Here is a 26,697-nt window from a genome sequence, read left to right on the forward strand (position 1 = left end):
GCCTGACCCCCGCCGAGGTCCGCCCGCCGCGCCATGGCGGCCCGCGCGCCCCCCGCCGCACCTGCGGCCGAAGAGCCGGGGGGCCCGGGCGGTCCCCCGCGCAGGAAGAAGTCCCGCTCTGGCGCGTCCGGCCTCCGCCGCGCCTTCAGCTGGCTGCGGGGCAAGCGGCGCAAGAAGAAGGCGGCGGGGGCGGAGGGCGCCGAATCGGCCGCCCCCCGGGCCAAGAAGGCGGACGACAAGGCCAGGAGGGCCAAGGGTAAAGGCCGAGGTAAGGCGGCGGGGCACCTGTGCTGCGCGCCGGCGGCGCCGAGTGTGCGGCCGGGGTGGCTCTGCCGGGGGTCCGGGGCGTGTTGGAGGGGTGAACCCTTCGGCGCCGGGGCCGGAGGAGCGGAGAGCCGGGGGCTCAGTTCGAGCACTCCCATTCTGTGCCGCCTCCCCGCCTTTCCCAGACTCAGCCAGACCCCATTCTAGGGGGAAGGGACCCCTAGCTGGGACAGGAATCTCCGGGCTTGAGCAGGAAGTGCTGGCAGTCTGGCTCTTGGGACGGTGAGGCAATCCCCCCTCCCCCAGGCTCACCCAGGTTCTGCCCTCTGCTGAGTCAGGGGGTCAGAGACTTGGCTCTGGCCTGGGGCCCATGGGAGAGGCAAGTGGCCTTGCGTCTCTGGTGGGGATTCCTCTAGGTCCAGAAGGTCAACTGCGCTCTCAAAGTGTTTCAGACCCACAAAGGACCCAACGTGGGGCACAGCTTGCTTTAGGCTCTTAAGGTGTTGCTGTTAGCTTTTCCCACCTGGCCCCCCTCACCACTCCGGGGGGCCAGACTCAAACATCCACCTCCTGGGGTGGTGAGCTCACCGATGAGAACCACCATGCACCCCGCCCCTCCCCAATCACTCGTTCCCCAGCCCTGGTAGAAACAGGCCAGTGATGGAAGCATGCTTACAGATGGGGGAAACTGAGGCTCAAATTAATGGAGAGCCTGTACCTGAGCTGTGGTGGGATGGGTACTTAAAATACAACAGTCAGTTCCTTGCCTCTGGACTCTCTCTGGCCTGATGGGTGGGCAGCCTGAGGGGTAGGGAAGGGGTGGCTGATTTGGTGCATCCCTGCTGGGGTCACTTTCCTTTTGGGCACTTGCTTGGTTCTTTCCTCATTTCCCCCTCTGTTTCTAACTCCCGTTTGGGGGGTAGGGCGTGAGTCTGCAAGAGGGTGGAGCTCCCTTGGGGCTTGTCCCGCTCAAGTCTACCTTTCCTCTGGCTTGGGCTGCAGTGCCGAGGTGAGGAAATGGCGGTGTGTGCGGGCCCATCCCATTCCATGTTTACCCTCCCAGTGTCCTTTAACCACCTCCTCTGCAGGAGAATTAGAAGGAACGGTTGAGGGGTCAGGAAGAGAGTGAAAAGCCTCTTGTGTGATTGCATCCGGCCGGGCCTTCCTTTTGGATGAGGGCCTTTGGCCCAGGCACGCAAAAAGTCAGGGTGCTGGGGCAGGGATGACTGGGCCAAGCCCTGAGGGAGAGTTTGGATAAAGGGTGTTTCTCAGGGCTCTGCACTCCCAGCTCCATGCAGAGTCTCTCCTAAGGCTGTCCCACCGGGATTCAGTCAGAAGTCCTCCCCATCTCAAGAGGGCATGGGTCAGAATTGCAGCAGGATGGATTCTGGTTAGACGGGCAGGGTTGGAGACAGAAGGCCGGTGGTGTACCCCAGGGCAGTGGACCCTTTCCCCCTTGGAGACCAGCCTGGAGGTAGGGGCTGGAAAAGCTGACCCGGCATGTCCCTGCTCCAGCAGCCTGGGCTGGGGTCATTGGGCCCGTGGGTAGGCCTCCCTCTGCATCGTGTTAGGTATCTGGTAGCACTGGGCTTTCTGGGCAGCAGGTGGCCCGATTTGAGCCCACGTGCCTAGGAACCACCTCCCTGCCCCTGGCTGTTGTTTCTTCCGGTCTGGGGGTGGCCCCAGGTCTGACTAGAGGAAGTCCTGCTCCCTTTTGCTCCAGCCTCCTATTATTCCAATTGTTTCCTTTTCACCTGCCTGGCCCAACTTCTTTTCTGTTTATTAAGAGAAATAAATCCGATCTCTCTAATCTCCATTGGCAATGCTGGTCAGGAAGGGGAAACCCAAAGAAGGCTTAACTCTTTCTGGAGAAAATGTTCAAAATGGAGACTGGGGAAGATGGGAAGGAGGAATACACAGAAAGTTCCTGAGAGGTCAGGCGCCTTTACTGCGAAGCTCCTCCATTCCAGTCTCTCAGATGCAGGTCGTGGCTCCCCTAATCCGACTTCTCTACAGTAAGTTGGGAAAGCTGAGTTTGGAGTAGAATTTTGAGCCCTTGTCTTCCAGGACCGCCCTACACAGACTTAAAAAAGAAACGGGAGGAAATCTGACAGTTACTGATTATTCTGAATGTGCTGGGAGTGGGAGCCCTGTATCCATTAGCTCACTCAAGCCCATTTGCAGATGAAAAAATTGAGGTTCAGGGACAGTGAGTGCTTCTTTTGCCCAAACAGGGATTCGAACTCAAACCATCTTCCTCCAAAACTGGTCCCGTTTTCATGAAGAGGACATGCAGGTGGGACCCAGATCGGTAGGAAAGGTTGAAAGATCTTCTCATCCAACCCATTCTGCAGATTGCAGAAGGCCCAGAGAGAAGTGAGGGCAGCTGACAGAGTGGGAGGAGTCGGAGAGTCAGGCAAATAAGGGTTCACATCCTGGCTCAGTCACCAGCAAGTCCCGTGAGGTTGGGCAGCGGCCTCTCTTTGGGTACACTGATTCCATGCGTCTCAGGGAATGAGACCCTCTGGCTGGGCATTGCCTTGGTGGGTTCGTGACTCCCAAGATTTCTGTCTCCGCAAGATTCTCACAAGAGCGAATGTGGAAGTTAGAGGAATGTGAAGTCATCACGGAAATGAAGGGCTCGCTCTTACTGTCACCTTCCCCTGCGCTCTATGGACCTAGTCTGGAGGGAATGGGCTCAGAGGCTGACAGGACAACTATACCGCCCCTCCCAGATCCTGTGACGCCGGCAGATCGGGAGCCCCTCTAAGCCTCAGTTTCCTGATCTGTAAAATAAATCCTGGCTTTACAGGGGGTGTTTCAGGGGTCAAATGAGATAACTGAGATGCAAGTGCTTTGTGAACTGTGGAGAATGGTCTAGATGGGAGCAGGTTTCTGCGGCTGTGGTGCTGAGGACTTGGACATTAGCTGCTCCGTGTTTGGAAATCCACTCTTGGCTATACCTCAGATACCCATGGCCGTGATGGTGATGATTGAGGGGGAGTAGCCATGGAAGGTGGGCTCTTACCCTTGTCCAACAGAAGACTCAGGCATAAGAAAAGGCAAACAAATAAGAATCCATATTTTCCAGAAATATCACCTGGACTCCAGACAAGTATGTGGGGAGGAAGTGTTTCTGGGACAGACGCCAGGACTGGAGCCCAGTAGATAACTAGGGGAGACTGCCTGCAGGTGGTGAGCAGAGTGTAGAAGGAGGGAAGGGTGCTGGGTAATTTGATTTATTTATTAGAGAGAGAGAGAGAGAGCGGGAGCGTGGAAGGGAAGAGGGAGAGGAGAGGGAGAATCCAAGCAGGCACTGCCCCGAGGAGGGAGCCGGAGGCGGCACTTGAACCCACAACCCCAAGATCATGACCCAAGCCAAATCAAGAGTCAGGTGCTCAACCAACTGAGCCACCTAGGTGCCCCAGGTGCTGGCTAATTTGAAGAAGTAACATGAAGGCTGCCATGTGTCAGACCCTGGCTGGGCATTTTCACGAATGTTTTCCTTTGTCCTCACTACAACCTGGGAGGTGGGCAGTTATTACCATTTCTAGGTGAGAAAACAGGTTGAAAGTAAGTTGTTCAGGGTCTCTTGGCTTCATTTGTTTGAAAAAGCATGTTCTTTATTATGTCATGTCAGGCACCGTTCAGGGCAAGGTGAATACCCGGGACAGGACAGGCAAGGTCCCCACCTGCATGGCGATGATGTTCATGGTGTGGCTGTGACAGAGGGTCTCGGTCTGCCTCCCAAGGCCATGCTTTTGAAACCAAACAGTATGAGGCTAGGTATGTTTCTGACTCTGGAGAGCAGGGACCAGTAACCACTGTGGGAGTGCTTAGCTCTCCTGAAGGTTCCTCTTGGGCAGTGGGCAGTGGCTGGGGGGGGAGGGGTGTCAGAGTGCCGGTGGCTTCAGGACTGAAAGAATTGAGGTCCAGCAGGTTCAACCTGAATGACTCTGGCCACTCACTCAGGAGGCACTGTCCTTGGTGTGGGGTTGTGGAGAGAATCCTAAGTTTGAGCTCTGCCCCACGGTGGGCCACATGTACCCTGTCTTGACAAAGATGGGGTTTCATGGCCTCTGAGAGCCTTTCTGGTTCTAGAATTCTGGATTGAGAATGGGGTGGGGCCATAAGGGTGGGAGCTGTGCTCAGGAAAGGAGAGTCTGCCTTTTGGCCGGTCAGGGACAAGACACTGGGCCCCAGGGGCCTGGATGTTATGGTAGGATGGGCAGAGAGAATCCGTGTGAATGCCATCTCCCTCTGCTGAGGAAGGGGCCTGTGTAGTTCTTTTATTTTATTTTATTTTTTTAAAAGATTTTATTTATTTGATAGAGCACAAACTGGGGGAGCAGCAGGGAGAGGAAGCAGGCTCCCGCTGAGCAGAGAGCCCCCCGTAGGGCTCGATCCCAGGACCCTGGGATCATGACCTGAGCTTAAAGCAGCCAAGCTTAATGATTGAGCCACCCAGGCACCCAGCTCTTTTAATTTTAAATTTAATTTAAGTTTTTAAAAGATTGTATTTATTTATTTGAGACAGAGAGAGAGAACTAGCGGGGGAGGGGCAGAGGGAGAAGCAGACTCCCCACTCAGCAGGGAGCCCGATGCAGGGCTTCATTCCAGGACCCTGAGATCATGACCCGAGCCACAGGCAGGCAGACACTTAACCGACTGAGCCACCTAGGTGCCCCTCTTTAGCTCTTTTAAAACAAAGTGAGGACTCAAAGGCACTTTGGGTACTGGACACTTTGCCTGTCTAAGGGCAGCATAGTGTCTGCTTGCCTTTCTTCCTTCCTCTCCGTCCCTCCCTCCTTCCTTCCCTCCGTTCCTTCCTTCCTTCCTTCCTTTAGGGGATGGGGGGAGGGCAGAGGGAGAGAGAGAGACTCCTAAGCAGCCTCCATGCCCTGCACAGAGCCCACGGAGGGCTCCATCTCAGGACCCTGAGATCGTGCCATGAGCTGAAATCAAGAGTCAGATGTTTAACAGGCGGCACCACCCAGGCACCCCTCTGTTTGCTTTTCAATAAACACTCCATGTACTTCCACATTCCATGCCATCGCATGCACCATTTCCCTTACTTAGGGTGTGCTCCCCTTTGCTTTTCTATCCACTGAACCCTTATTCATCTCTCAAGTCCTGGCGCCAGCGTCATCATCTCTGGGAGAGCCCCCAGCGAAAGTACTCCCTCCACGCTAGAGCAGGGTGCTTAAGGGATTTGAAATTGGACGGTCTGTTTTTCTGGCCACCTTCTTGGGTAGGGCATCTCAGTGTCCTTAGCCTGGGGCCTGGACCAGTGTGATTGGGATAGGGCTACCTCTGCTGTGGGATACATCCAGTGGGAGTGTGATTTCCACAGAGGAATCTGTGTCCAGCTCCTCCAGGCCCCTGTGAGGGGGTCAGGGAGAGGGAGCCTCACTAATGTATTTCAACATACTAGTAAGTATTTAATTTTAGGTAATAAGTACCTACTATGTGCTACACATTGTCCTGGGGATGAATGAGAGCCAAGGTCCCAGTCCTCATGAACCTCACAATCTGGGGGAGGAGCCAGACACCAAACAGATAATTAAGGGTTAAGTAGTGTGACAAAGGAGGGAGCATAGTGATCCCAGGGGTGACATCAGGGATGGCTTCCCAGAGGAGGTGACACATGAACTAAAATGGAAGGGTGAGGGGAAGCTGGAGTTGAGGGATTTGCAGTGCTGGAGTCGGGCAAGGCTCCTGCAAGGGGCTGGGGCCACCTGGCTGGCTGGGTTCTGTGGTTACAGGAATAGCCATACCTCACTGTTCTGAACAGCCTGAGGGCAGGAGCTGGGTTGATGGTCCTTTCCCCCAACCATGCCCAGCACGGGGCCTGGTGCAGAGTAACTTTGGGTAATAGGTGGGTGATCCAACATGGGCCCCAGAGCATGGGCATCTGCTGATCCTAGATGCTCAGAGTCGATGGCCTGAGATGCCACAGGCTGCCTTCATGGCACATACAGATGGGCAGCTGAGGCCCAGAGGACAGAGTGTCTTGTTCAAGGTCATACAGCCAGCCAGCATCAGAGGTGGAGTAGGAGCCCTCACCTGCCAGGCTGACCTCAGCTTCCCTACTCCTTTGTTCAGACTTCAAATGGAAATTCCCATACCAGAGAGGTGCCTCTACTAGGAGGAGATGAGCAGGAACTGAGGCCAAGAAGGCCTCCATCCCCTCCCTTACCTCCAACACCTTCAGAGGCTCATTCCAACTGCTGCTCCCTTCCTCCTCATGGAGGCCTCAAATCCCCACCCATGGCACACAGCCCAGCTTTCTGGAAATCCCCTTCAGGCTAGGATGAGCCCTCCCCCTCCCCCGCCCCCAATTCTGTCCCTCTCCTGCCCCCGAAGCAGGGCTGCCAGCAAGGTTTGGTGAACTGGTGTGGCTAAATCCTGTGGCCAGAAAAATCTCCGCTCTTGTCAGAAGAGGGCAGAGGGAGTGCCTCCCCTTACCCAGCTGTCCCCCGGAAATCCCCCTGTCCCCAGCCCTCAAAGCTGTCTCAGCTGCTCCTGAGCTGTCACATGCTGATGAAAACGAATGAGAGGAGGCATTGTATATTGTTTGGGCCACGGTGAAGGTGCTGGGGTGGGGAGAGCAGGTATCCACACCTTCACCTTCTGTCCACATGTCTGCAGACCCGGCAGACCTCATGGCCACCTCCAGCCCCTTGGCCGACTTGGGGGAGAAGTAGGTGGCAGCAGCTTCCTGGGGCGGGAGCGTGAAATCACTGTCCCACTCTCCTACTGTTACACTCCACTGTCTCTCTGGTTTTGTGTCTCCTGCCCTTGGGGGCTGGTTCATCAAAGGTTGTCAGCTCTACTCACAGGGTGCCAGCCCTGTGATTGAGGGGGACAGAGACAGCTCAGCTTGCAAAGGGTTTAAGCCCCAAATCTTCTGGCAAAGTGCATAATTCCCAGGAGGCTGCTGCAGGTCAGGCCTCCTGTCTGCTTAGGACAGCCCTCTCCTCCAAGCTTCTGGCTGGGCCAGGTCTTCACCATCATCCAAGAAAGTCACGAGGCACTCAAGTCCAATGTTGTGGTTTTCAGGAGTTCTAGTCTTCCATACAAGCTCCCTTCTTCCCACGGTCCTACCCCGGGCTCTCTTACGCTCTTGGCTGGGGGCAGTACTCTTCCTCTAGGATCCTGAAGTCCACATAGCCTCTGTAGTGAAAGAACGTGAGAGAGACTGGGACTCTCCTGCCCGAGCCTCTTCACCTCTCCCAGAACGTAACCAATATCACCACCACCTCTGCCAGCAGGTGAGCCCCACTGTCTCTCCTTCCACCAGCTTCTTTTCAACACCACAGCGTGCCTGCTGTGTGCCCCACACTGTGCTATGCTTGGGCTTACTAAGCGGAGGGAGGCGATCACTGTTTTGAACTGGTTTTCTGATTGGAAAGGGAGAGACCAAAAGGTACTGCTGTCTTGACACAAGTGTTGGGATGGTGTTACACAGGGTGCCGGGGGGCTCTGGGGTGTGATCGGTTCTATCAGAGGGCGGCACTAGTGCCAGTGGGAGCACAGAGGGTTGAGCTGCAGGAGGAGGGGTGCAAGGAAGACTTCCTGGAGGAACAGACTGTCGAGCAGGGTATTGAGGCGGAATCTTCCAGGTAAAGGTGGAGGAGGAAGAAGCATGGAGGTGTATAGTGGGAGGTTGGGGTGGTGGTAAGAAGCAGGGGTGTGGTGGGAGATGAGGTTGAACTGGGGGCAGGGCAGTTGTTGCAAGGCCTCTTGCAAAGGCCGAGGCACCGGCTACCCTCCAGACATCCCTTGAAGCTCTTTGCATACCAGCCCAACTCATGCCAAGAGGTCTGGATGTTATCCTCGAGTGTGCTTTCTGCTCCTCTACACTACCTTTCCCCTTTATGGGCCCCCTCTGTAAACTAAGGGAATTGGGCTAGCAGACACTTCGAGGTCTCTTCCAGCTTTGATGCTAGGACCCTCTATTCGGTGCAGAGCAGGTGCCTGGTACACACCGTTTGGTACATGGTTTATGTTTGACAAATGTTTCTGGACCCAGACGGATGAATAAAATATATTCCCTCAGGGACTGCATTGTTGTTAACCTCACACTTAGCAAGGCATGGGCCTCAGGGAGGGTGGGGACCAGTTTTGACTCCCCCATTTTGCAGGTAGGGACGGTGTGCCCTGGAGCTACTGGGCACAAGAGGCAGCACAGTGTAGTGGAGGGGCTGGCCCAGGTGGCAGAAAGGATGAGCAACGAGGTTTAGAACTGAGGGCTCTAGACTCCCAGCCCGGCTACACCACCCTGCCCCTCTTTGGAGACAGGGCAGAGCAATGGTAAAGGAGAGTCACTTCCCAGGCTGCTGGGCTCTGGGCACAAGGGCACTTGTGAGGACATAGAGGTGAGGACAGCCTGGCAGCCTGGAAGGTTTCTGGAAGAGGTGAAGCCTGGCCTAGGTTTGAAAAACGAAAGACTTACACGGGGGGAGATGAGTGAGGGGCACACAGATGTGGGTGGCTTCACATACGTTTACCTACATACTCCATTACTTAACACTCGCAGACACAGCATGACAGAGCCAGTCACAATTACACAGGCAGATAGGCAAAAGCACACAACCAGACATTTGAAAACAGACTCCCTGTGGATATAGGCACACAGTCACACACACAGATGATCACACAGAGAGATCCAAACGTTCAGGGTCACAGATAACATATACACAGGTACACAACTACGCAGCCACATTCAAGCACACAATTACCAAGGCCCAGTTACCGGCACAGGCACAGATAAACTGGAAGGGTAGTAGCATGGGCAGGGGGTATTGGAGTCAGTCTGGGTCTGAGTCCTAGTTCTGCAGCTTACTGCTCTTTGACTTTGGGCGAGTCAGCTGTCTTCATGGAACCTCAATTTCCCCATCTGTAAAATGGGGATGATAAAAGTACCTACCTTATAGGATTGTTTTGTGGCATGAAAGTAGTCATCCCAACACCTGGCACATAGCGCTATATAAAAGGGCGCTGTTATTTTGAACACGATTACCACAGAAGTACAGTCAGATCGATACATTTGTACACAACAGGCACAGAGACAGGAGATACACACAGACGCGTGACACTCACGGGGTGGGGGCTGGTGGGCCCTAGCAGCAGCTGGGCTCCGGATCCTGCCTGTCGGGGGCCCTGCTCCGACTTCTCTGGGCTCCACTGCAGTCCTCAAGAGAGGCGGCCCCTGGGCTGGGAGAGCGGGCCACCCGCCTGCCCCACCTGGCCTTTTCCGAGCGCTCTGGGTGGAGCGGCTCAGCTGGTCTCCCGGGTCCTGGGAGGGGCGGAGCCTACGGGATGCGCGCCAGGCCCCGCCCCTCCGCCGTCCCCGCCCCCGGCCCGGCCATTGGCCGCAGAACCCGGAGGCGTGGCTGAGCTGGGGCTGGGGGCGCCTGCGGTGGCCGCCCGCGCGTCTCTCTGCCTCCCTCCCGGGGCTGCGGGCCCGGCGGCCGGGCTGGTTGGGCTGCGCTAGGGTTTCCGCGCCGGCTCCCGCGCCCGCCATGGGCAACTCACACCACAAGAGGAAGGCCCCCAGCGGCCCCCGGGCCCGCAGCTTCTGGCGGTTCGGGCGGTCGGCGAAGCGGCCGGCAGGTAGGGGCCGGGGGTGGGGGCGGGGCAGGCGGGGAGGAGGGTCTCCCTGCCGCAGCCGCCGCCACCGCTGCTGCCCCCTCCCGGGGCTTGGTGGGTGTGAGTGTGGGGGCCCGGGAATCCCCCGCACAGACCCCACCCCTCACATGCGCAAAAAAGCACACGTACATACGAATACCCACGGGCGGGCACGCGAACATGTTCACAATTTTCACAGCCACACACAACACCCACTCAAATGCACGGACATGCAGGCAGAATCACATACACATTCACACCCACCGCATCGCTGTAGGACGCACAGAACCTGAGACACAGGTACATATCCTTAGGTATACGGTTCATACTACCACGCGAATATACCCCTCGCGCAGATTCACACAATCGCACACACACACCAGTCATGTAGGTACAGTTCCCCAGCGGCTTAGGCACACACATGTACACACGGGTTCAGAACTGCACAGCCAACGAGACTCCCACACTCAGGCTCAAAGGCAGACCCTAAGGCGCTTGTACACATATACACACTCAACACTTGTTAGCCCCCAACAGGCTGAAAGTTTGCAGGAGGGAGGGGAGACAAAGGTGCAGGGGAGAAGCAAGAAAACAGGGGCTAGAGACTTCGGGCCGCCTCCATCTGGCGTGATCGGGAGTCGGACTGGTTCTCTGCGCTCCCTCCCCGCCCCCACCTGCGTTGCCGCTGCCTCTCGTCCCCCTTCCCCCCACCCGCGGTCACCGTGGTCGCTGCCGCATGTCCCCCCTTTCAGTGCAGCCACCGAGCTGGAACGCAGCCCTTCCCGGCGTGCTGCGGGATCCCTCCGCGGGTCACATTCCTGCCAAGTGGGGGGTGGGTGGAGGGGGAGAATGGAGAAAAGGCCTCCAACCCTAGCGCTGGGAAATAGGATTCCTGGTTTTCCCCAGCAGGTGCGACGGTTCAGGGTATCCCCCAGAGCCCCAAGGGGTGCTGGAGGAGGGGCTGTGGAGGGTGGCTAGTTCCCTTACCTTGTGAATCCAGAGATGGCGTGGGGGCATGGGGATAGATCTACCTCTTCCCCTGAGGAAGATAAGGGGTTCCCAACAGAGGCGGCTGTTCATTCTAGTCTTTGGGAGTGAAAGAATTCTGGAGAAAGTGGGGTGGGGTTGTTTTCTGCTGTGGTGAGGGAATCCACCCGTGTCTTCCTAGGGTGGCCCACATTCCTAGAGGTTCTGAAATGAGCCCGATGATCTCATCCCTCTACACAGGGGGTGACAGGAAGAACCTGGGCTGGGAATTAGGGGGTCTGGGTTTTCTGTGTGGCTCCGGTATGGGCTCTGGTGACCTTGAGTAAATTGCTTTCACTTCTCTGGAAGTGGCTTCCACAGAGGGGCCTGTCAATGGATTTGGGGGGGGGGTGTAGCTTAGGTGACTTCTGGTACCCTTACAGTTCTGTCTAGCCATGTTGTGGATAAAGAGACTGAGGTCTGGAGAAGGTGGGCTTGTGCAAGGCCATTTGCCAGTAGCGGTTTGAAGAATAATCATCATAAAGTAACAGCAGGAAAGGGTTAATTAAGTTCTGGTAGGCTCTCTGAGGGTTCCTCAGAAGGTGGATTGATGAGAGACTCCAGGACCTTCCAGTAGTCTCCCCGTCCTGACAATCCTAAAATCCTGGATGTGTCCACCTGTCCCTTCTTGGATTTGGCACCGAGGGGTGGGGCTGGGGTTCCGCCTGCTCTCCTGTGGTCACAACTAATCTGATGGTTTCCTGAGAACCAACTGTGGGTCAGGACTTGTGACGATTTGTGGTGGGAGAGAGAGAGATGAAGAGGCCTGTGTTTACAGTCTTTCCCACTAGCCCTTGTGCTTTTGGTTCCTGCTGAACTCAGGGACTAACCAGGCTTTAAGGTGGTCCTAAAAAACCAGAAAGCAATGTCAAGGCAACATAGAAGTAAGTGTGGGGGCTGGGGAATATCAAAAGGCTTTTGGGTTGGGGTTCTAGAAGACTGGGGAAATGGTCTTAATTTGGTCTGTGAAGTAACTACAGGGTTGGAATGAGTCCTGAATTATCGATTAAATGAGATGACCAGGAATGCCCTTCAGCTCTGGGAAATTGGTATTGGTCATGAGCAAAGGCATAGAGTTGAACCTGAGAGTGGGGGCTGGAGAGAAATGTAGTCGAGGCGCCTTCCTTTTCTTGGGAAGAGAAGGAGTTCCATTGTGAGTGCAAACTTCCATCCCTTTGGTCTTACTTGTGCGGAGGATTCCTAAGGCTTCCCCAGCCTGGGCCTCTGCTGTCGCATACCCAGGTATGGGACTGGGGTTTGAGTACTTATCCATTTGATTCATCTGTGAGAAGATGAGGGAAAGGATGCAAGGCCAGCAGAGAGGGCCGGAGTCTATAGGCCATAGGGAGCCAGTGAAGGTGTTTGAGCAAGGGAGGAGCCTACGAAAGTGGTGTGTTGGGAAGATGGTGCCAGAGTGGGGGCAGGTGCAGGCAGGACAGGTTGGGGGTGGAGTGGTGAGAGTGGAAGCTCCAGAGAGCAGTCTGGAGGCTATTGCAGTAATCCAGGGGAGAGGTGGTGGGGTGAGGGCTGGGGACAGAGTGGGGGCTGTGGGAGTGGAGAGGAGTGGCAGCTGGAGAGACACTGCGGAGGAGGTGGCAAAAGTGATAGGACCTGGGATTAATCAGGAATAAGACCCAGAGAAGGCTGTAAAGGCTCTGTGCTTGAGGCTGCTTGGTTCGGGGATGGTGACAGGAATAATAACTCAGAGCTAAAAATAAGGGCCTAGGCTGAACCCTTTACATTGGTTAATCCATTCGTCCCCCAATAGTCTTCCAAGCTAGAACCCATTATGGTCCCCATTTTACAGGTGAGGAACCTGGAGCTTAGAGAAGCGAAGTCACTTGCCCAAGGCCACTCAGCAAGGAGGTAGCTGAACGGAGATTCAAACAAAGCCTGTCAGATTCTGAAGCCTGTGCCCTTAATGAGTTTAGCAATAGATGGGTTTCTTATGATTGAGAGGCCTGCAGATCCCCTGGGCAGAGAAAGCCTGAGGTCCAGGGTTTTAGACTCCTTAGGGAGCACAAGTGAAGGAAGTGCTGTGGGAGAGGGGCAGGGGTTGAGGACGAGGCATTGAGGCCCCCCAAGGGCTTGGAGAGGGAGCAGGTGGGAAATGAGAGGAGAACTGAGATGTAAGGACCACTTGGTCCATTGGATCAGTGCCCTTGGATGAAAGGGAAGGGTAAGGGGGGACAGGGAGAGGCCTTCTCACTGCAGGAAAGATCCTGGAACCTGCTGGGATTGTTTGGCCTTGGATCTCAGGAATCTAACCCCACCCTCCCCTCCCCAGGCCCCCAGGTCCTGGGCAGTTTGGGGCATTGGTGGAAGATGTGAATTGGGAGCCCAGGGTACGTCCCCCAGCATACCACCCTCTTTTTCCCGACATTGTTCTGTGAGGTTTATACACATGCCCCCCTTCCCCCCACCCCCTGCCCTTACCCCTGTGGTCCCCCTTGCAGATGAGGCGATTGAGGGAATGGACTAAGTCACTGGTGGAGTCAGACCACCTGGAATTCTTTTCTTCCCTCCCCTCTGCCTCTGTACCTGGAGTGCCAGGGGCCTTTGGAAGGTCCCAAAGCTGGGAAAAATCCTGCTTCTCTTACCCCTCCATCCCCCCACCCCAGCGTCTCCCTTTCTCCTCCACTTTCCTAGAGGAGACTTGTGACCAACTATATGTCTGGACTTGATTGTGGAAACCCTGGGCTTCCAGACAAGGGGCTGGCCCAGCCCTTTCTGGTCTGAGGGATCTGAGATAAGGTGAACTTCCTTGCTGCCCCAGGCCCTGACCCAAAGTGGGGGACCACTACCCTCCTAGGGACAGAGCCCTGTATGCTGAGGGACCTTTAGAGATCAGCTCTCCAACCCTCCCATCTCACAGATGAAGACACTGAGGCTCGGGAAAGGGCACGGCCTGGCTCTGCATCGTGCTGCAGCTGAGGGGCAGGGAGGTCTCAAATCTGACTCCCAGGGCTATGGGGTCTCTGGTCTGGCCCTGCAATTCCTTTCCTTCTGGAACAGAAGGGTTACACCTGGGTCACTGACGAGCTGATAGGGAACTCTTGTTAAGTGTCCCTTATCAGAGCTTATCTTAATAATGGTCCTTAATGCCACTTGGGATTTGAGGAGAGCTCCGGAAGCAGGTGCAGCGGAGGCCTCCGGAGGCATGCGCAGCCCGTCGGAGCTGGGCTCACACACTTTGACTCTGTCAGTCACTGGCTGTGTGACCCTAGGTTAGTCACTCACCCTGAGTGCGTGCCTCTGGATGGCGAGGGGGATTTCGTGATACCATGTGTGTCTCAGTTAGTTAGCCCTTGATAAATGTGAGTTTGTTATCGTGTCGTGAGTGGAAAGGCAGAGGGGCCTGAGGGCAACCTTCACCCATCCCTCCACCCTGGGGAGGTGGAGGCTCCCTCTGAGCACCACACTTTGTGTTTGCCCTTGGTTGTGTGCCTTTGGCTTTCCCAGGCACCCGGTGAGGTGGGTGTGAGTCCTGCCGTTGAGGCCCAAAGAGGCTGATTCATTCGTGCAAGGCCTCTCTAATCCAGACCTCCTGACTCCCAGGCCTTTTTTCTCTTGACTTCATTGTGGCTGCCTCTCAAGCCATCTGTAAAATAGGGATAATCGTGCCTTGAAAGAACAAAGGAAAGGGCTCTTGGAAATTCAGACCGAAAGAGATTATGTCATTGTCAGGAGCAGATACTGACCCGGAAACTCGTTATGACATTTATTAATATTATTGTAGCTAATTCCTCCCCGCACTGCTGCTGGTTCCCCCAGGCGCCCGAGGCGTGGGATCCTCCTCTCCTTGTCAGGGCCACTCCCTGCCCCCCCATATTTACCTTAGAACCGGCCTGTCAGCTCTGCAGCTCTGCTGTAGGGCGGGGCTTCCCACTGAGGGAAGAAGGAGGGGGATTTCCCTTCTGTAGAGGTGGGGTGTAGAGGTCCCCTTCTTTGGGCAGGAACTCGGGTTGCAGCCCTCCTGATCCCGTAACTTCCTCAGACTTAGGACCATAAAAGCATTGGAGTGAGACCCAAGTTCAACTGTGGGTGCAGCCACTTCCTGTTTTGGTGACCTTGAGCAAGTCACTTTCCCTGGAGCCTCCTTGTACTCATTAAAAAGGGAAGTCATACATGGCTTTCAGGTTTCTTGTTGGATGTTCTGGGAGACTAAAGAGAAAGAAACCTTCACCTGAAGGTTTTTGTGATGTTCATGTCCCTTTGTCTTGTCTCTAAGAGAATAAAGTCTCCATGTGTTCTGGGTCCGCTCCTATTGGAAGGCCCTAGGTGTTCACTAGAACAGAGGGTTTGAGACTTAGTATCTCTGAACACTCTGAATCCTGGCTCCCAGGCTGGCCTGCCATCCACTGTGGTGGTCGGGGAGCAGGATCAGGCCCAGGCCCCGGCCCCGGGCCCTGGGCCCGGAGGGTTCCAGCTCCTGAGCAAGGCCACCTGGGCTGCTGTGCCCTCCCCCCTCATTCCTCTCTCCTGAGTCAGGCTAGCCTGGCTGTGGGCGCGCCACCACCCCCGCCCCTTGCTCTGGAATGGGGCAGGTTGAGGCCTCACCCCGTGGAGTATGTTGCCAAGACAGTGTGTACGCATGCGCACAAATGTGCACTTGGCCTTGGGGGTTGGGGGCTCCCTCCGCCTTTCCTCCCTGTCCCTGGGGCTCAGGAAAGCCCCAGAGTGGTGGGTACATGCACCTGCCTTTGTGTACACACCGCCACCTGGCTGGGCCCTGTGTGAGTCTGTAGCCCGCTCGTGTGTGAGGAGGACCTGGGTTCTGGTGGCCTGGGTATGCTTTATGGATGTGGTCCTGAGAGCACGCACCTGTGGGTGGGTGGCGGGGCGAGTGGGACATTTTGGAGGTCACTGCGCCCAGAACCTCTGCTGGTGGACTAGATCCGAGTTTCCGAACTTGGCCGGTGTGCTTCCTGGTGTGCCCTTCATGTGAGGGGCGTGGCCAAGAGCAAGGTGTCTTCTCTGATCCCGGAAGCTTCCTTCCTCAGGCAGGTGGAGGAGGAGGGGAGGCGGAGGCTGGTGGTGAGCTTCAGCCCTAGGCTGTACCTCTGGACTGTACCAGGGCAGAAGGTCCTGGAACAAGGACTCTAAGTGTGGCCTTGGGCGAGGTCCTTCCACTCTCTCAGCCCATTTCTTTGTGAGGAGCCTGCCTGCCACCTGAGGTTCAGGTTGCTGAGCCCCTCCCTAAGCAAGTTGCAGGTGTGCGGACCTGAGCCTTGCGTGGCTCTGAGAGACCTCAAGGTCTGTCTGGCCAAGCTGTGTGTGGGGGTTGGGGGGGGCTGTTGCTGGAGCAACCAGATGTTATCAAGTGTGAGAACCTTGGATCCTCTGGGAATTTGCAGCTGTGGCCCTGACTGCCAGCTGGGGAACTGGGACCTTGAGCTGCTGTTCCCATACATCCTGAGTGGAGCTCAGCCCTGAGTTCCCCTGGTTAGGGGGAAACTGAGGATGACTGTGCCCTGTGTGGTTAAAGGCATCAGTTTAGGAGCCAGCCAGAGCTGGGGAAGTCACCAAGCTCTCCGAGCCGCACCAGTCCAGGATCAGTTATGGAAGAGTATGTTTGAGAACCTGCCTTGAATGGCTGTTGTAAGATCTCTGAGGGCAGAGACTGTTTGCCTTCCCCCAGCCCCTGGCATTAATCACCCTGCAAGTGTGGGGCTACTGCTCTTTGTGTCTGAGCAGGACTAATAAGGGGCAGATGGGTCTGGCCTAAGAGAGGATCTAGGGGAGGATGTGGCCAAGAAATCTCGAATTTGTGGGGATGATAGGGTCCCCCTTCAGAGGGGAGATCAGGTTTGTAGCTGGACCAGAAGACAACATAGTTTTTGGGTTCAAGTTATCCTCAGGGCAAATGCCACCTTGCCCTTCTCAGCTTGCCCTTTCTGGCCTCCATTTCCTCATCTGTCAAATGGGGATAAAAGTGCCTACTTCTTAGGATTGTTGTTTGGATTTCAATGATTTGTGGCCTTACAGACTATCCAGCTGCACAGAAGTTTGCTCTCCAGAGAGCAAGGGCTCAGCCTCTGCTTGAGTGGTCTCTGAGGGGTGGGGCAGCAAATGGGGAAGGGGCAGCAGAGGGGTCTCGTTTGCGGTGGGGGAGCCACTGTGAATTCTTCGCCACTCAGGGAGAAAGGTGCTGTGAGAGTGCGGTGTCCTGAGGTGAGTTTGGGGACAGCGCTTTACAGACTGTCTCTGCCACAGCCTCAGCTCCTCTTTCTGGAGTTGCCCAAGGGGATCTCAGCGCTGTCATTACCCAGAGTAACCTTCCACGCCAGGGCCCCACTTGACCTGGGTCCTGCCATTCTCTCCCTTGCTCACCATATTTCCGCCCCTCTGGCCCCCGTTTTCTGTTCTGAGACACCTCCCCCCACCCCACTGCTGCCTCGAGGCCTTTCCACTTGCTGCTGTCTCTCTCCAGAAGGTTCTGTGCCCAGCACTTGCCCTGGCCGGGTCCTTTGCCTTCTGCAGGACTTGGTTCCAATGGCCTTTCCTTAGACTTTCCTTCATGCCCCCTAGAGGCACCCCCTTCCCTATCATAGCTCCTCAGTCTTAACTAATCTAAAATTGTGCTGTGGGTCTACCTCACTGATGTATTTGTCAAATGTTTATTGAACTCACGGAATGACAGGCCCTGATGTAGGTGTTCAGGTGAACAAGATAAAGTTCTCCATTCGATATAGCCTCCGTACTAGCTTAATAAATACTTGCTGATTGAATGAATGGGTGCAACAGTCTTATAAGGAGTTCATTGGTTTTGTTTCCATATGAAGTTATGACTTGTGTGTGATGGAGCTGAATTTGAACTTGGAGCTGACTTCCCTCCAGTTACCTCCTCCTACCCTCCTAGTTACCTCCTACTCATTTTTACTGCCCTTACCTATGACAGGGTTGTTTTTGTTTCATTTTGTTTGGTTTTGGCTAATTCTGTTCTCTCTCTGCCTGGTGATCCAACAGTCACCAAGTCACAGAGTGGGGCCAGTGGGAAGGATCCTGGGCTGAAGGTACTAGAGGAATACCATGAAGCCTGGCTCTGCTGTGTGACCTTGGAGAGTTCACAGCGCTTCTCTGGGCTGCTTCCCACAAGACCAAAGTGGGAAGAAATTCCTTGGGAAGGCATGGGTTTGAACATACACACAAGTTGTTCCCACCAAGCCACGGTGTTTCTGCTCTGGACGTCTCCCTGGCCTCCCCGTGTCCCTGTGTCCTGGGCTGGCTCCCACCCCTCCAGGGGGCTTTGCCAAAGGACTTGCCATCACAGGCAGTTCTGGGCTTCTGCCAGGCTGTTCCACCTCTGAGTTCCTTCCCCAGGGAATGACACTCACCAGCCAAGAGGACTTGGGGTTGGGCATCATGCCAAGTGTAGTCTAGTGGTTCTTCCACTGTCCATCTGGCAGCTGGGACCCCTGCCATGGCTTTGGCTCCTGACTGTTTAGAAAAGAACTTGGGGACGGCCTGCCCCCAGGGACCGAGTAGCTTCAGCCCTGCTAGTCATACTCTCCACCAGATCCAAGCGTCTTCAGACTCTGGGCCTCAGTTTCCCCGTCAGAATCTGGGATGGTACCTGCCTCTGCGCTCCGCTTGAGGGGCGGGGTCGGTGGGTGGGCGGGGTCCGTGGCGCAGGTGGGCGGAGGAGCAGGAGAGCAGCCCCTCCCCCTCCCCTGCCTGGAGTCAGCTCTGCAGCTGGGCGGGCGACTCGCACCGCTTGGTGCTGGGTTATGGTGAAGGCGGTGCCTGGTGTTTTGGGGAGGTCGGAATAGGGGACCGCCCTAGTGGCGCCCGCAGTCATGGTGGTGTTCCTGGGCCGCCGCCTCCCGGTGCTCCTCGGGCTCTTTAAGAAGAAGGGTGAGTGGGTGTGGCTGGGGAGGGGGAGAGGAGGGACCCCGACACCTCCATTTACTAGACCTTTCTGTAAAAAGCGGGATCAAGGCCGGGGAAGGGTAATGGGTGGGGGATGGGGAGCAGTAGTGAGGCCAGACTGCCCTGCCCTCCAATGTGCCTTTGTCCAGCGGCTTTTCCGCTGCCTTTGTCTGGTCCCTGCTTGCTTGGGTTTGGGAAGATGGATCCAGGTGTCTCTGACCTTGAAGCCTGCAGCCCTTGGTCGAGACTGCTTCCTCCAGGGGTACCCCCACTGTAGTGGGTGCATCCTAATGTTTCAGTTCTGAGAGACAGAGCACCCCCCTGTGACCCCAGGTCAGTCAGATGTGTGGGAGGATGGGATGTGGGAAGCAGAGTAGAGAGGAAAGTAGTGCTGCTGGAATTTGGGGCATGATCTTCAAAATGCTGTATAGAGGCGGAGGGCTGGGCGGTGGAGAAGTTTTTTGGGGGGGGGTATCTTCCTGCTTTCCGCTTCTAGGAACTGGGCTTTCAGGCCTGGATTAAGACACGGGGACCAGAGTTTATTGGACTTTTACGGTGAGGACAGAGGGACCTCACTTCGAGTGTGAGTCAGGAGTCCCCTCTGGGAATCTGGAGCTTAGTCCTGGCACTGACCCTAATTTGCTGGATGACCTTAGGCAAGGCCTTTCCTTTTCAGCCCTGTTTCCCCGACTTGTAAAATTCAGGAACTAGGCGAGACTCAGTGGGTTAGGTTGTCAGGAGACCTAGGAGTGCTGACCTTGGAGGACTCCCCACAGGTTCCCTGGGCAGGAGCTGGCTGTTGAAGAATGGGCTGAGGAGGTACGAACAGGCAGGTGTAGGAGCTGAAGACCATGATCGTGGGGTGTGGCCTTTTAAAGGGGTTGTTTTGTTCCTGCCCCTCTACAAGGTGCTGCCAAGGTCACATGATCCTCCCCGTGCTTTTGCTTATGATGTGGGTTCCATTTAAAGGGGGGGCTGGGGCTGCAGAGTGCTGACACAGCCCCTCATTCCCAGGATTAGATGACCAGCTTCCCCATGGGCGGGGCCTGTAATAGGATCCTTTGTAATGGATCCCCGGCTCCTGAGCACCAGGGGCGGGGCCTCCAGGAGGGGGGGTAATGCCTGGGGCTGTACTCCCAAGAGAGCCTGGGGCTGTTCTCCCAAGAGAGCCTGGGGCTGCCTTGTCTGGGGGTCCAGGGCCCCTGGGGCCACCTTCTCCCCTCCCCATCCTTCCACTAAGGGACAGCCACATGGGTGAGTAGGGGACACAGAGGCCATGTCTTGTTTTGTCCCTCCTCCCAGGACTTCCTGGGAATTCTGGTTAGGTTAGGACTGCTGTTAGCCCACAGCCCTTCCTAGTGTCCCACGGAGTCTTGGACCTGGGCCAGCGATGTGTTTTAAAGGGGTGGTTGGTTTTCCATAAAGTGGAGCTTGGGCTCTGGAGACAACAGAAATGTATTCGCTGTGGGCTGTGCGTATATTGGGGTGCTTTGTGTCGGGCCCTGAGTGGCATGTGGATACAGTTGTGTATTTGGGTACTGTTTGTATGTGTGCAGAATGGGGACTGTGGCTGTTGTGTGTATATGTGGGGGGCCCCCGTGTTTGATACTGGTTTCTGATGTGTTTATACTTGGGTGCTGTTTATTAGTGTACATCCTGAAGCCTGTGGTAATTCTGTGCTTGTATGGTGGGCTTGTGTGCCCCGAGTCAGACACAAGCACACTTGGGAAGAGTTTGTATATGAACATGGGGGCTGTGTATATTGCGTGTATAGCTTAGAAGTGTGAGTTGTGGTACAACTGGGGAAGTAGGCATTGTGGGTACTTCTGGGGGCTGTGTGTGGTCTTGGGACTGTGGGTGGGGCCCATACATCCCCATGACCCAGTTGCTCTCAAGCCTCACTTCTCTTCCTCCTCCATCCCAATAGGCTCTGCCAAGGCAGAGAGTGACAGACGTCTAAGTGGCGGGCCTGGCCAGGGGCCGGGCTCTGTAGTGGAGGAGCACCAGGACAATGTCTTCTTCCCCAGCGGGCGGCCGCCTCACCTAGAAGAGCTGCACACACAGGCCCAGGAGGGGCTCCGTTCTCTGCAGCAGCAAGGTAACCTTCCCCGTCCACGACCACTCTTGGCTCCCCTCCCAAGGTCAGGGGCCTAGCCCAACACACCTCTCTGGTGTCTTCCAGAAAAACAGAAACTGAATAAGGGCGGCTGGGACCATGGAGACACCCAGAGCATCCAGGTGAGCCCGGCCCCTAGCTCAGTCCTGACTCTGCTCTTCCCTCCCTGCTTCATCTCTGGCAAGTCTGGCTTTGAGTGCTTCTGGATCTCAGTTTCCTTGTATTGTGAAGGGGTAGACTAGGTGACCCCTAAGGGCTAGTCCAGCTGGTGTCTGCTTAGTGCTGGGTGAAGCCAGGGAAAATCAGAGTTCAGAGCTCCAAAGGGGAGCCCTGAAAAGGCAACAGCAGGAGACCTACATAGGCTTCTGGGGTGGTCTGAGGCCAGGGCCTCATCTCCTTCTTCCCCCAACAGTCTTCCCGGATGGGGCCGGACGAAGATAGCATCTCCTTCTGCAGCCAGACCACATCCTACACGGCTGAGAGCTCCACGGCAGAGGACGCACTCTCCATCCGCTCGGAGATGATCCAGCGCAAAGGTGTCTGCCCGCCAGTCAGGATTCTCGGATGGGCTGAGGGGTGTTGGGCACTGTCTGGGGTCCCAGCCCCTGTAGCTTTCCCCTTCTGCCTCCTACTCTAGCACCCCTCAAGGCTCTGTGAGTCAGTGAACTCAGGAAACACAGTATCCTGTGTTTCTTGGAGACTCATGATGTACACAGACTGCAAAGTGAGACACTCAGAAGTCAGGAAACCTGGGTTTAAGCCGGTGTTGCTTTTTCCCAGCTGGGTGACCTTGGGCCAACTCTCTACCACTCCGATCTTCATTTGATGTTCTATGAAACGAGGATCAGAGTACTTCTGTTGTCGGAGTGAATGCCAAGTGTTTAGCATGCTGACTAACACGTAATAATCGTTCGCTAAATGGAAATTATCCTCGGCCTCTAAAGCCTTCCAGAAGTCATGCAGAGAAGTGTGTAGCTTTGTTTAACCTCGCTTTGCCCACGCCTACTTGATTATGGAAATCTGTTTTTGCAGAGCTCTTGCTTCTTATTCTGCGAAAGCAGGCGCTCTGCAGAATGTGCCCTGAGACCTGCTCTAACGGTTTCTCTCCCTTGGACTGGCCCCTAGGCTCTACCTTCCGACCCCATGACTCATTTTCCAAATCCTCTGGGAAGTCGGGGCGGCGGCGCCGCGAGAGGCGGAGCACCGTGCTGGGACTGCCGCAGCATGTGCAGAAGGAACTCGGTGAGCCCCCAAGCAGGAGGGCGGCGGTGGGGATGGGGGGAGCCCCGGCAGTACCCTCTGCTAACTCCCGTGTCCTCCCTGTCCCTCCTAGGCCTGCGGCATGAGCGTGAGGCACCAGGTACCCCTCGGCCTCCTGGTCCTCGGGATGCGGTGCGCATCCCCACAGTGGACGGCCGCCCTGCGGGCCCAGCCTCGGGGACTGGGGCCCGGGTGTCTCTGCAGGTGCTGGAGGCACAGGCCGAGGCTGGCGCTGAGGCGGAGGCCATGCTGCAGCGCCACATTGACCGCATCTACCGGGATGACACCCTTGTTGGGCGGTCCACGGGGCCCCGGCCCCCACCGGTGACCCGGCCCATGTCCCTAGCGGTGCCCGGACTGACTGGAGGGGCAGGGCCGCCGGAGCCCCTGAGCCCAGCCATGTCTATCTCGCCCCAGGCCACCTACTTGTCAAAACTGATTCCGCACGCTGTCCTGCCACCTACTGTGGATGTGGTGGCCCTGGGCCGCTGCAGCCTGCGTACGCTGAGCCGCTGCAGTCTGCTGTCCGCCAGCCCAGCCTCCGTGCGCTCACTGGGCCGCTTCTCCTCCGCCTCCAGTCCGCGGCCCCGCAGCCGCCACCCATCCTCCTCCAGTGACACCTGGAGTCACTCTCAGTCCTCCGAGACCATCGTGTCTGATGGCTCCACCCTGTCCTCAAAGGGTGGCTCTGAGGGCCTGCCGGAGGGCTCTGTGGCTAGCAGTGGTGTGGCGCCCCCTCCCCAGGGGGGCAGTGGGCGGGGCTCTCCCAGCGGAGGCAGCACAGCCGAGGCCTCAGACACTGCCAGCATCCGCAGCAGTGGGCAGTTGTCCGGCCGGAGTGTGTCCCTACGTAAGCTGAAGCGGCCCCCCCCCACCTCCCCGCCGGACTTACTCGCTCCATCAGCGGGGCTCGGGAGCCCCCGATGGGCTCTTGGGGTTGCCGCCCAAGCCCGAACGGAAGCAGCAGCAGCCGCAGCTGCCCCGGCCGCCCACCACTGGTGGGTCAGAAGTGATGGGGGCAGCCCCCTGTCCCTCCAACTCAGCAGGCGCCTGGGTGCCCGGCTTGTCTCCGGGTGGCTCCCGGCGTCCCCCGTGCTCTCCAGAACGGACGCTCTCACCCTCCAGTGGGTACTCGAGCCAAAGTGGTACCCCTACCCTCCCTCCCAAGGGTCTCGCAGGGCCCCCTGCTTCCCCGGGCAAGGTCCAACCCCCTAAACCAGAGCGTGTCACTTCCCTTCGGTCTCCTGGGGCCTCTGTCTCCTCCTCTCTGACGTCTCTATGTTCCTCGTCCTCTGACCCGGTCCCCTCAGACCGTTCTGGTACACAGGTGTCGACCACCCTGGGGGATAGGTTTGCCATACCTCCTCACCCCAAGGTGCCTGCGCCCTTCTCCCCACCCCCTTCCAAGTCCAAGAGTCCTAACCTAGCGGCCCCTGCTCCGGTTACTCCTGCTGTGGTTCCTGGGCCCGTCTCTGCCACTGACGTGGGTCCCGAGCCTCTGCCAGCACCACAGACATCCCTGATGCCACCACAGGAGTCTCCCGTTGCCTCCAAAGACAAGTCACCCCCACCATCCCCGCCTCCATCCTACCATCCTCCCCCCCCACCCACTAAGAAGCCAGAGGTGGTGGAGGCCCCGCCTGCCCCAGAGATTGCAGAGGAGCCCCTCCAAGACCCCAGCTGGCCCCCACCCCCACCTCCTGCACCTGAGGAGCAGGACCTGTCCATGGCGGACTTCCCCCCGCCTGAGGAGGCCTTCTTCCCTGTGGCTGGCCCTGAGCCAGCAGGCCCTTCAGGCCTCGCAGAGCCCTTCGGATCCCTGGCTGCTTCATCCTTCTCGGTTACTGTCTCTTCCCAGAGCCAGCTCCTTGGTTCCCCAGAGCCACCACCTCCAGCTCCGCCAGCACCCCCTCCTCCTGGTTCTGTCCCAGGGCTTGTGGCCAAAGTCCCTCGGAAGGAACCAGCGGGCTGCGGCAAAGGCAGTGCAGCTCCCCGGGAGGATGCTGGTGCGCCCCTGGTCACCCCCTCACTCCTGCAGATGGTGCGGCTGCGCTCTGTGGGTGCTCCTGTGGGAACGGCAACCCCAGCAGCTGGGCCTTCTGCCCCCCAGAAGCCGCTACGAAGGGCCCTGTCGGGGCGGGCCAGCCCGGCGCCTGCCCCCTCCTCAGGGCTCCATGCTGCTGTCCGACTCAAGGCCTCCAGTCTGGCAGCCAGCAGGGACCCTGGGAGTGCCCAGCCGAATGGACCACCTGAGGCGGAGCCACGGTCTCCCCAGTCCCCTGCCTCTATGGCCAGCTTCATCTTCTCCAAGGGCACCAAGAAGCTGCAGCTGGAGCGGCCAGTGTCCCCCGAGGCCCAGGCTGACCTCCAGCGGAACCTGGTGGCTGAACTTCGGAACATCTCAGAGCAGCGGTCACCGCAAGCCCCAAAGAAGCCACCTAAAGCTCCCCCACCTGTGGCCCGCAAGCCCTCTGGGGGGGTCCCACCATCCACCTCCCCTACCTTTGCTCGGGCTGAGTCTCTTCCTGGCCCTCCCACCAATGGGATCCTTCATGCGGAGGACAGGACTAAGGGGGAGCCGGCGGAGAATGGAAGTGTTGTGCAGCTGGTGGGGCCCCAGGAGCAGAAGCTGGCCCCGCCTGGCTCAGGTACAGTGGACTGTGTGTGTGTGTGTGTGTGTGTGTGTGTGTATATGCGAGGGGGGGTCCCCATCACTGGTGATGGCAAAGAGGTGCCTCAAGTCCCACTACTAGGGATTTGTCACTGGATCTTTCAGATTTTTCTGGTCTCAGGCTGCCTGGGAATGGTAGGCTGTCACCCCTGTTCAATGGAGGGGGAGAGGAGGTGCCGTGGGCCATCCAGAACCGAGCTGGGAGGCCTCTGGCTGAGTGTTCCTTCCTTTTCTCGCCGCAGACCCACAGAAAGAGCTGGTCTGACCACCAGGCACCTCACTGGCACTGCTGACCCATCCCAGGAATACAATCTCAGGGACCTGAGCAGCTCCAAGGACAAGAGGATATGGCAGACACTTAACCTAGTAGAGAGGATGCCTGCAGCCTTAACCTTCACAGCCTTTGATATTTATGCAAGCCTGGTGTTGATCCCATCCTCCAAGTCGTCTGGCTCATGCCTTTTCCCCCTGAATGGATTCCCTTCTGGCCGCTTCTGCTGGTCTTGGCCTTAGCCTCATCTTGAAGGAGGTAGCTGGTGGGAGCGGGTGGCTGCGCCCCCTGCTGGCCATGAGGGCACACAGTTGGGAGCTGAGCAACTCACTTGAGTTTCTTTCCTCCCCGCCCCCCCATGTCCAAATCATGCACATACTGTAGTCCAGAATCAAAGCACTTTTGAAAAGCAGCTGCATGTCCATCTTCCAGGGCCCACGAAGCCGCATTCCGAGGGCCTGTTTACATGGTAGCAGCATCAGTCCCTGGTAGCCCCCCCCCATAGCTGGGACCAATCTGTGCCCTCCCTCCGATCCAGCGTGCTCATTTCTTAGTTCTTGGAGGTGGGCGAGTCATCACATCCCCACAGGTTTCGCCAGGCTGGAGGCAGGAGCGGGGCTGTGGAATTCCAAAGCACAAAAGGTGCAGCAGGGGTTAGCCCTCCTGTGCCTCAACTTACCACCAACCACCCTCCTTGCCTTCCCGTTCTGCCAGGTGCTCCACGCAGGGGATAAGAAGTGGCAGACCGCCAGGGCCCGAATGGGGGTGGGGGAGAAGAGCCAGCAGGGAGGTCCACAGGCCCTCTGTCTTCCGAGAGTGGGAGAACAGAATTGGGAGACATCTTGGGCAATGGTAATGCCAAGCATCCGCCCCTTGTTCCACGCAGTCATGTTGGGGCGGGCAGGCACAACACTTCCGAGGCAATGTGGCAAAGCTGTGTCCTTTCCAGCTGGGCAGGAAGTCCCGAGGAGGTGGGTGGAGGGTTGTGGCCCCCGGGGGAGCACTTGTTTGAGCCCAGACCTGGCCCTACAGATGACATTCTGGGACCTTTGTTTACTCTGCACGTGTTCTCTCTAGCTGCCTTTCAACACAGGTGGTTTCGCTGGGGGGAGCGGACGCTGAATGACAAGGCTGGGAAGCCAAAGGTGCATTCTATTCCAGACTCTTCCCTAGTCAATGAAGGGGAGGGGGTTCAGTGCTCCTAGGGAGCAGGCTGGGTGATTGCCCCCTAGCCGTCAGCCTCTGCTACTGATCTCTAGGAATTTTAATGACCTATTTCCAGACTGCCACCTCTCTAGGTAAACTGGCTTCCCCACTGGCCCTGGCGCCTCCCTCCATAGTCGTGTGGCACACCCCCACCGCCCCCCAAGGCCACCCCTTCTGTCCTGATCCTCTTTCCTCAACAGTGACTTGGGCTTGAGCCTGGCAAGGAACCTCACTTTTAGCTGCTGCTCTGGAGAGACTGAACTCCTCCAGAACAAGAGCTGGGAGCATAGGGGATGCGGTACCAGAGCCCAGGTTCCTCTGGCTCTCCCTCATTGCTGTTGTCTCGCTGTAGCTGTCACCCAACGCCTTGGGTGAGGG

The 26,697-nt window shown here is 57.0% G+C and overlaps 1 protein-coding gene across 1 annotated transcript; it reads left to right on the forward strand.

Moving 5' to 3' along the window:
- Positions 1–26,460, forward strand: KIAA1522 (KIAA1522 ortholog). The gene is given in 8 exon segments (XM_032877106.1): positions 1–268; positions 20,723–20,893; positions 20,978–21,033; positions 21,324–21,447; positions 22,037–22,153; positions 22,245–23,035; positions 23,037–24,819; positions 25,085–26,460. Coding segments are annotated over 8 exon segments (3,300 nt in total). The 5' UTR covers positions 1–33; the 3' UTR covers positions 25,108–26,460.
- The last annotated feature ends 237 nt before the right edge of the window (positions 26,461–26,697 follow it).

This window comes from Lontra canadensis, unplaced genomic scaffold (genome assembly GCF_010015895.1).
Source record: "Lontra canadensis isolate GAN:19392208 unplaced genomic scaffold, GSC_riverotter_1.0 scaffold60, whole genome shotgun sequence".
NCBI lineage: Eukaryota > Metazoa > Chordata > Mammalia > Carnivora > Mustelidae > Lontra > Lontra canadensis.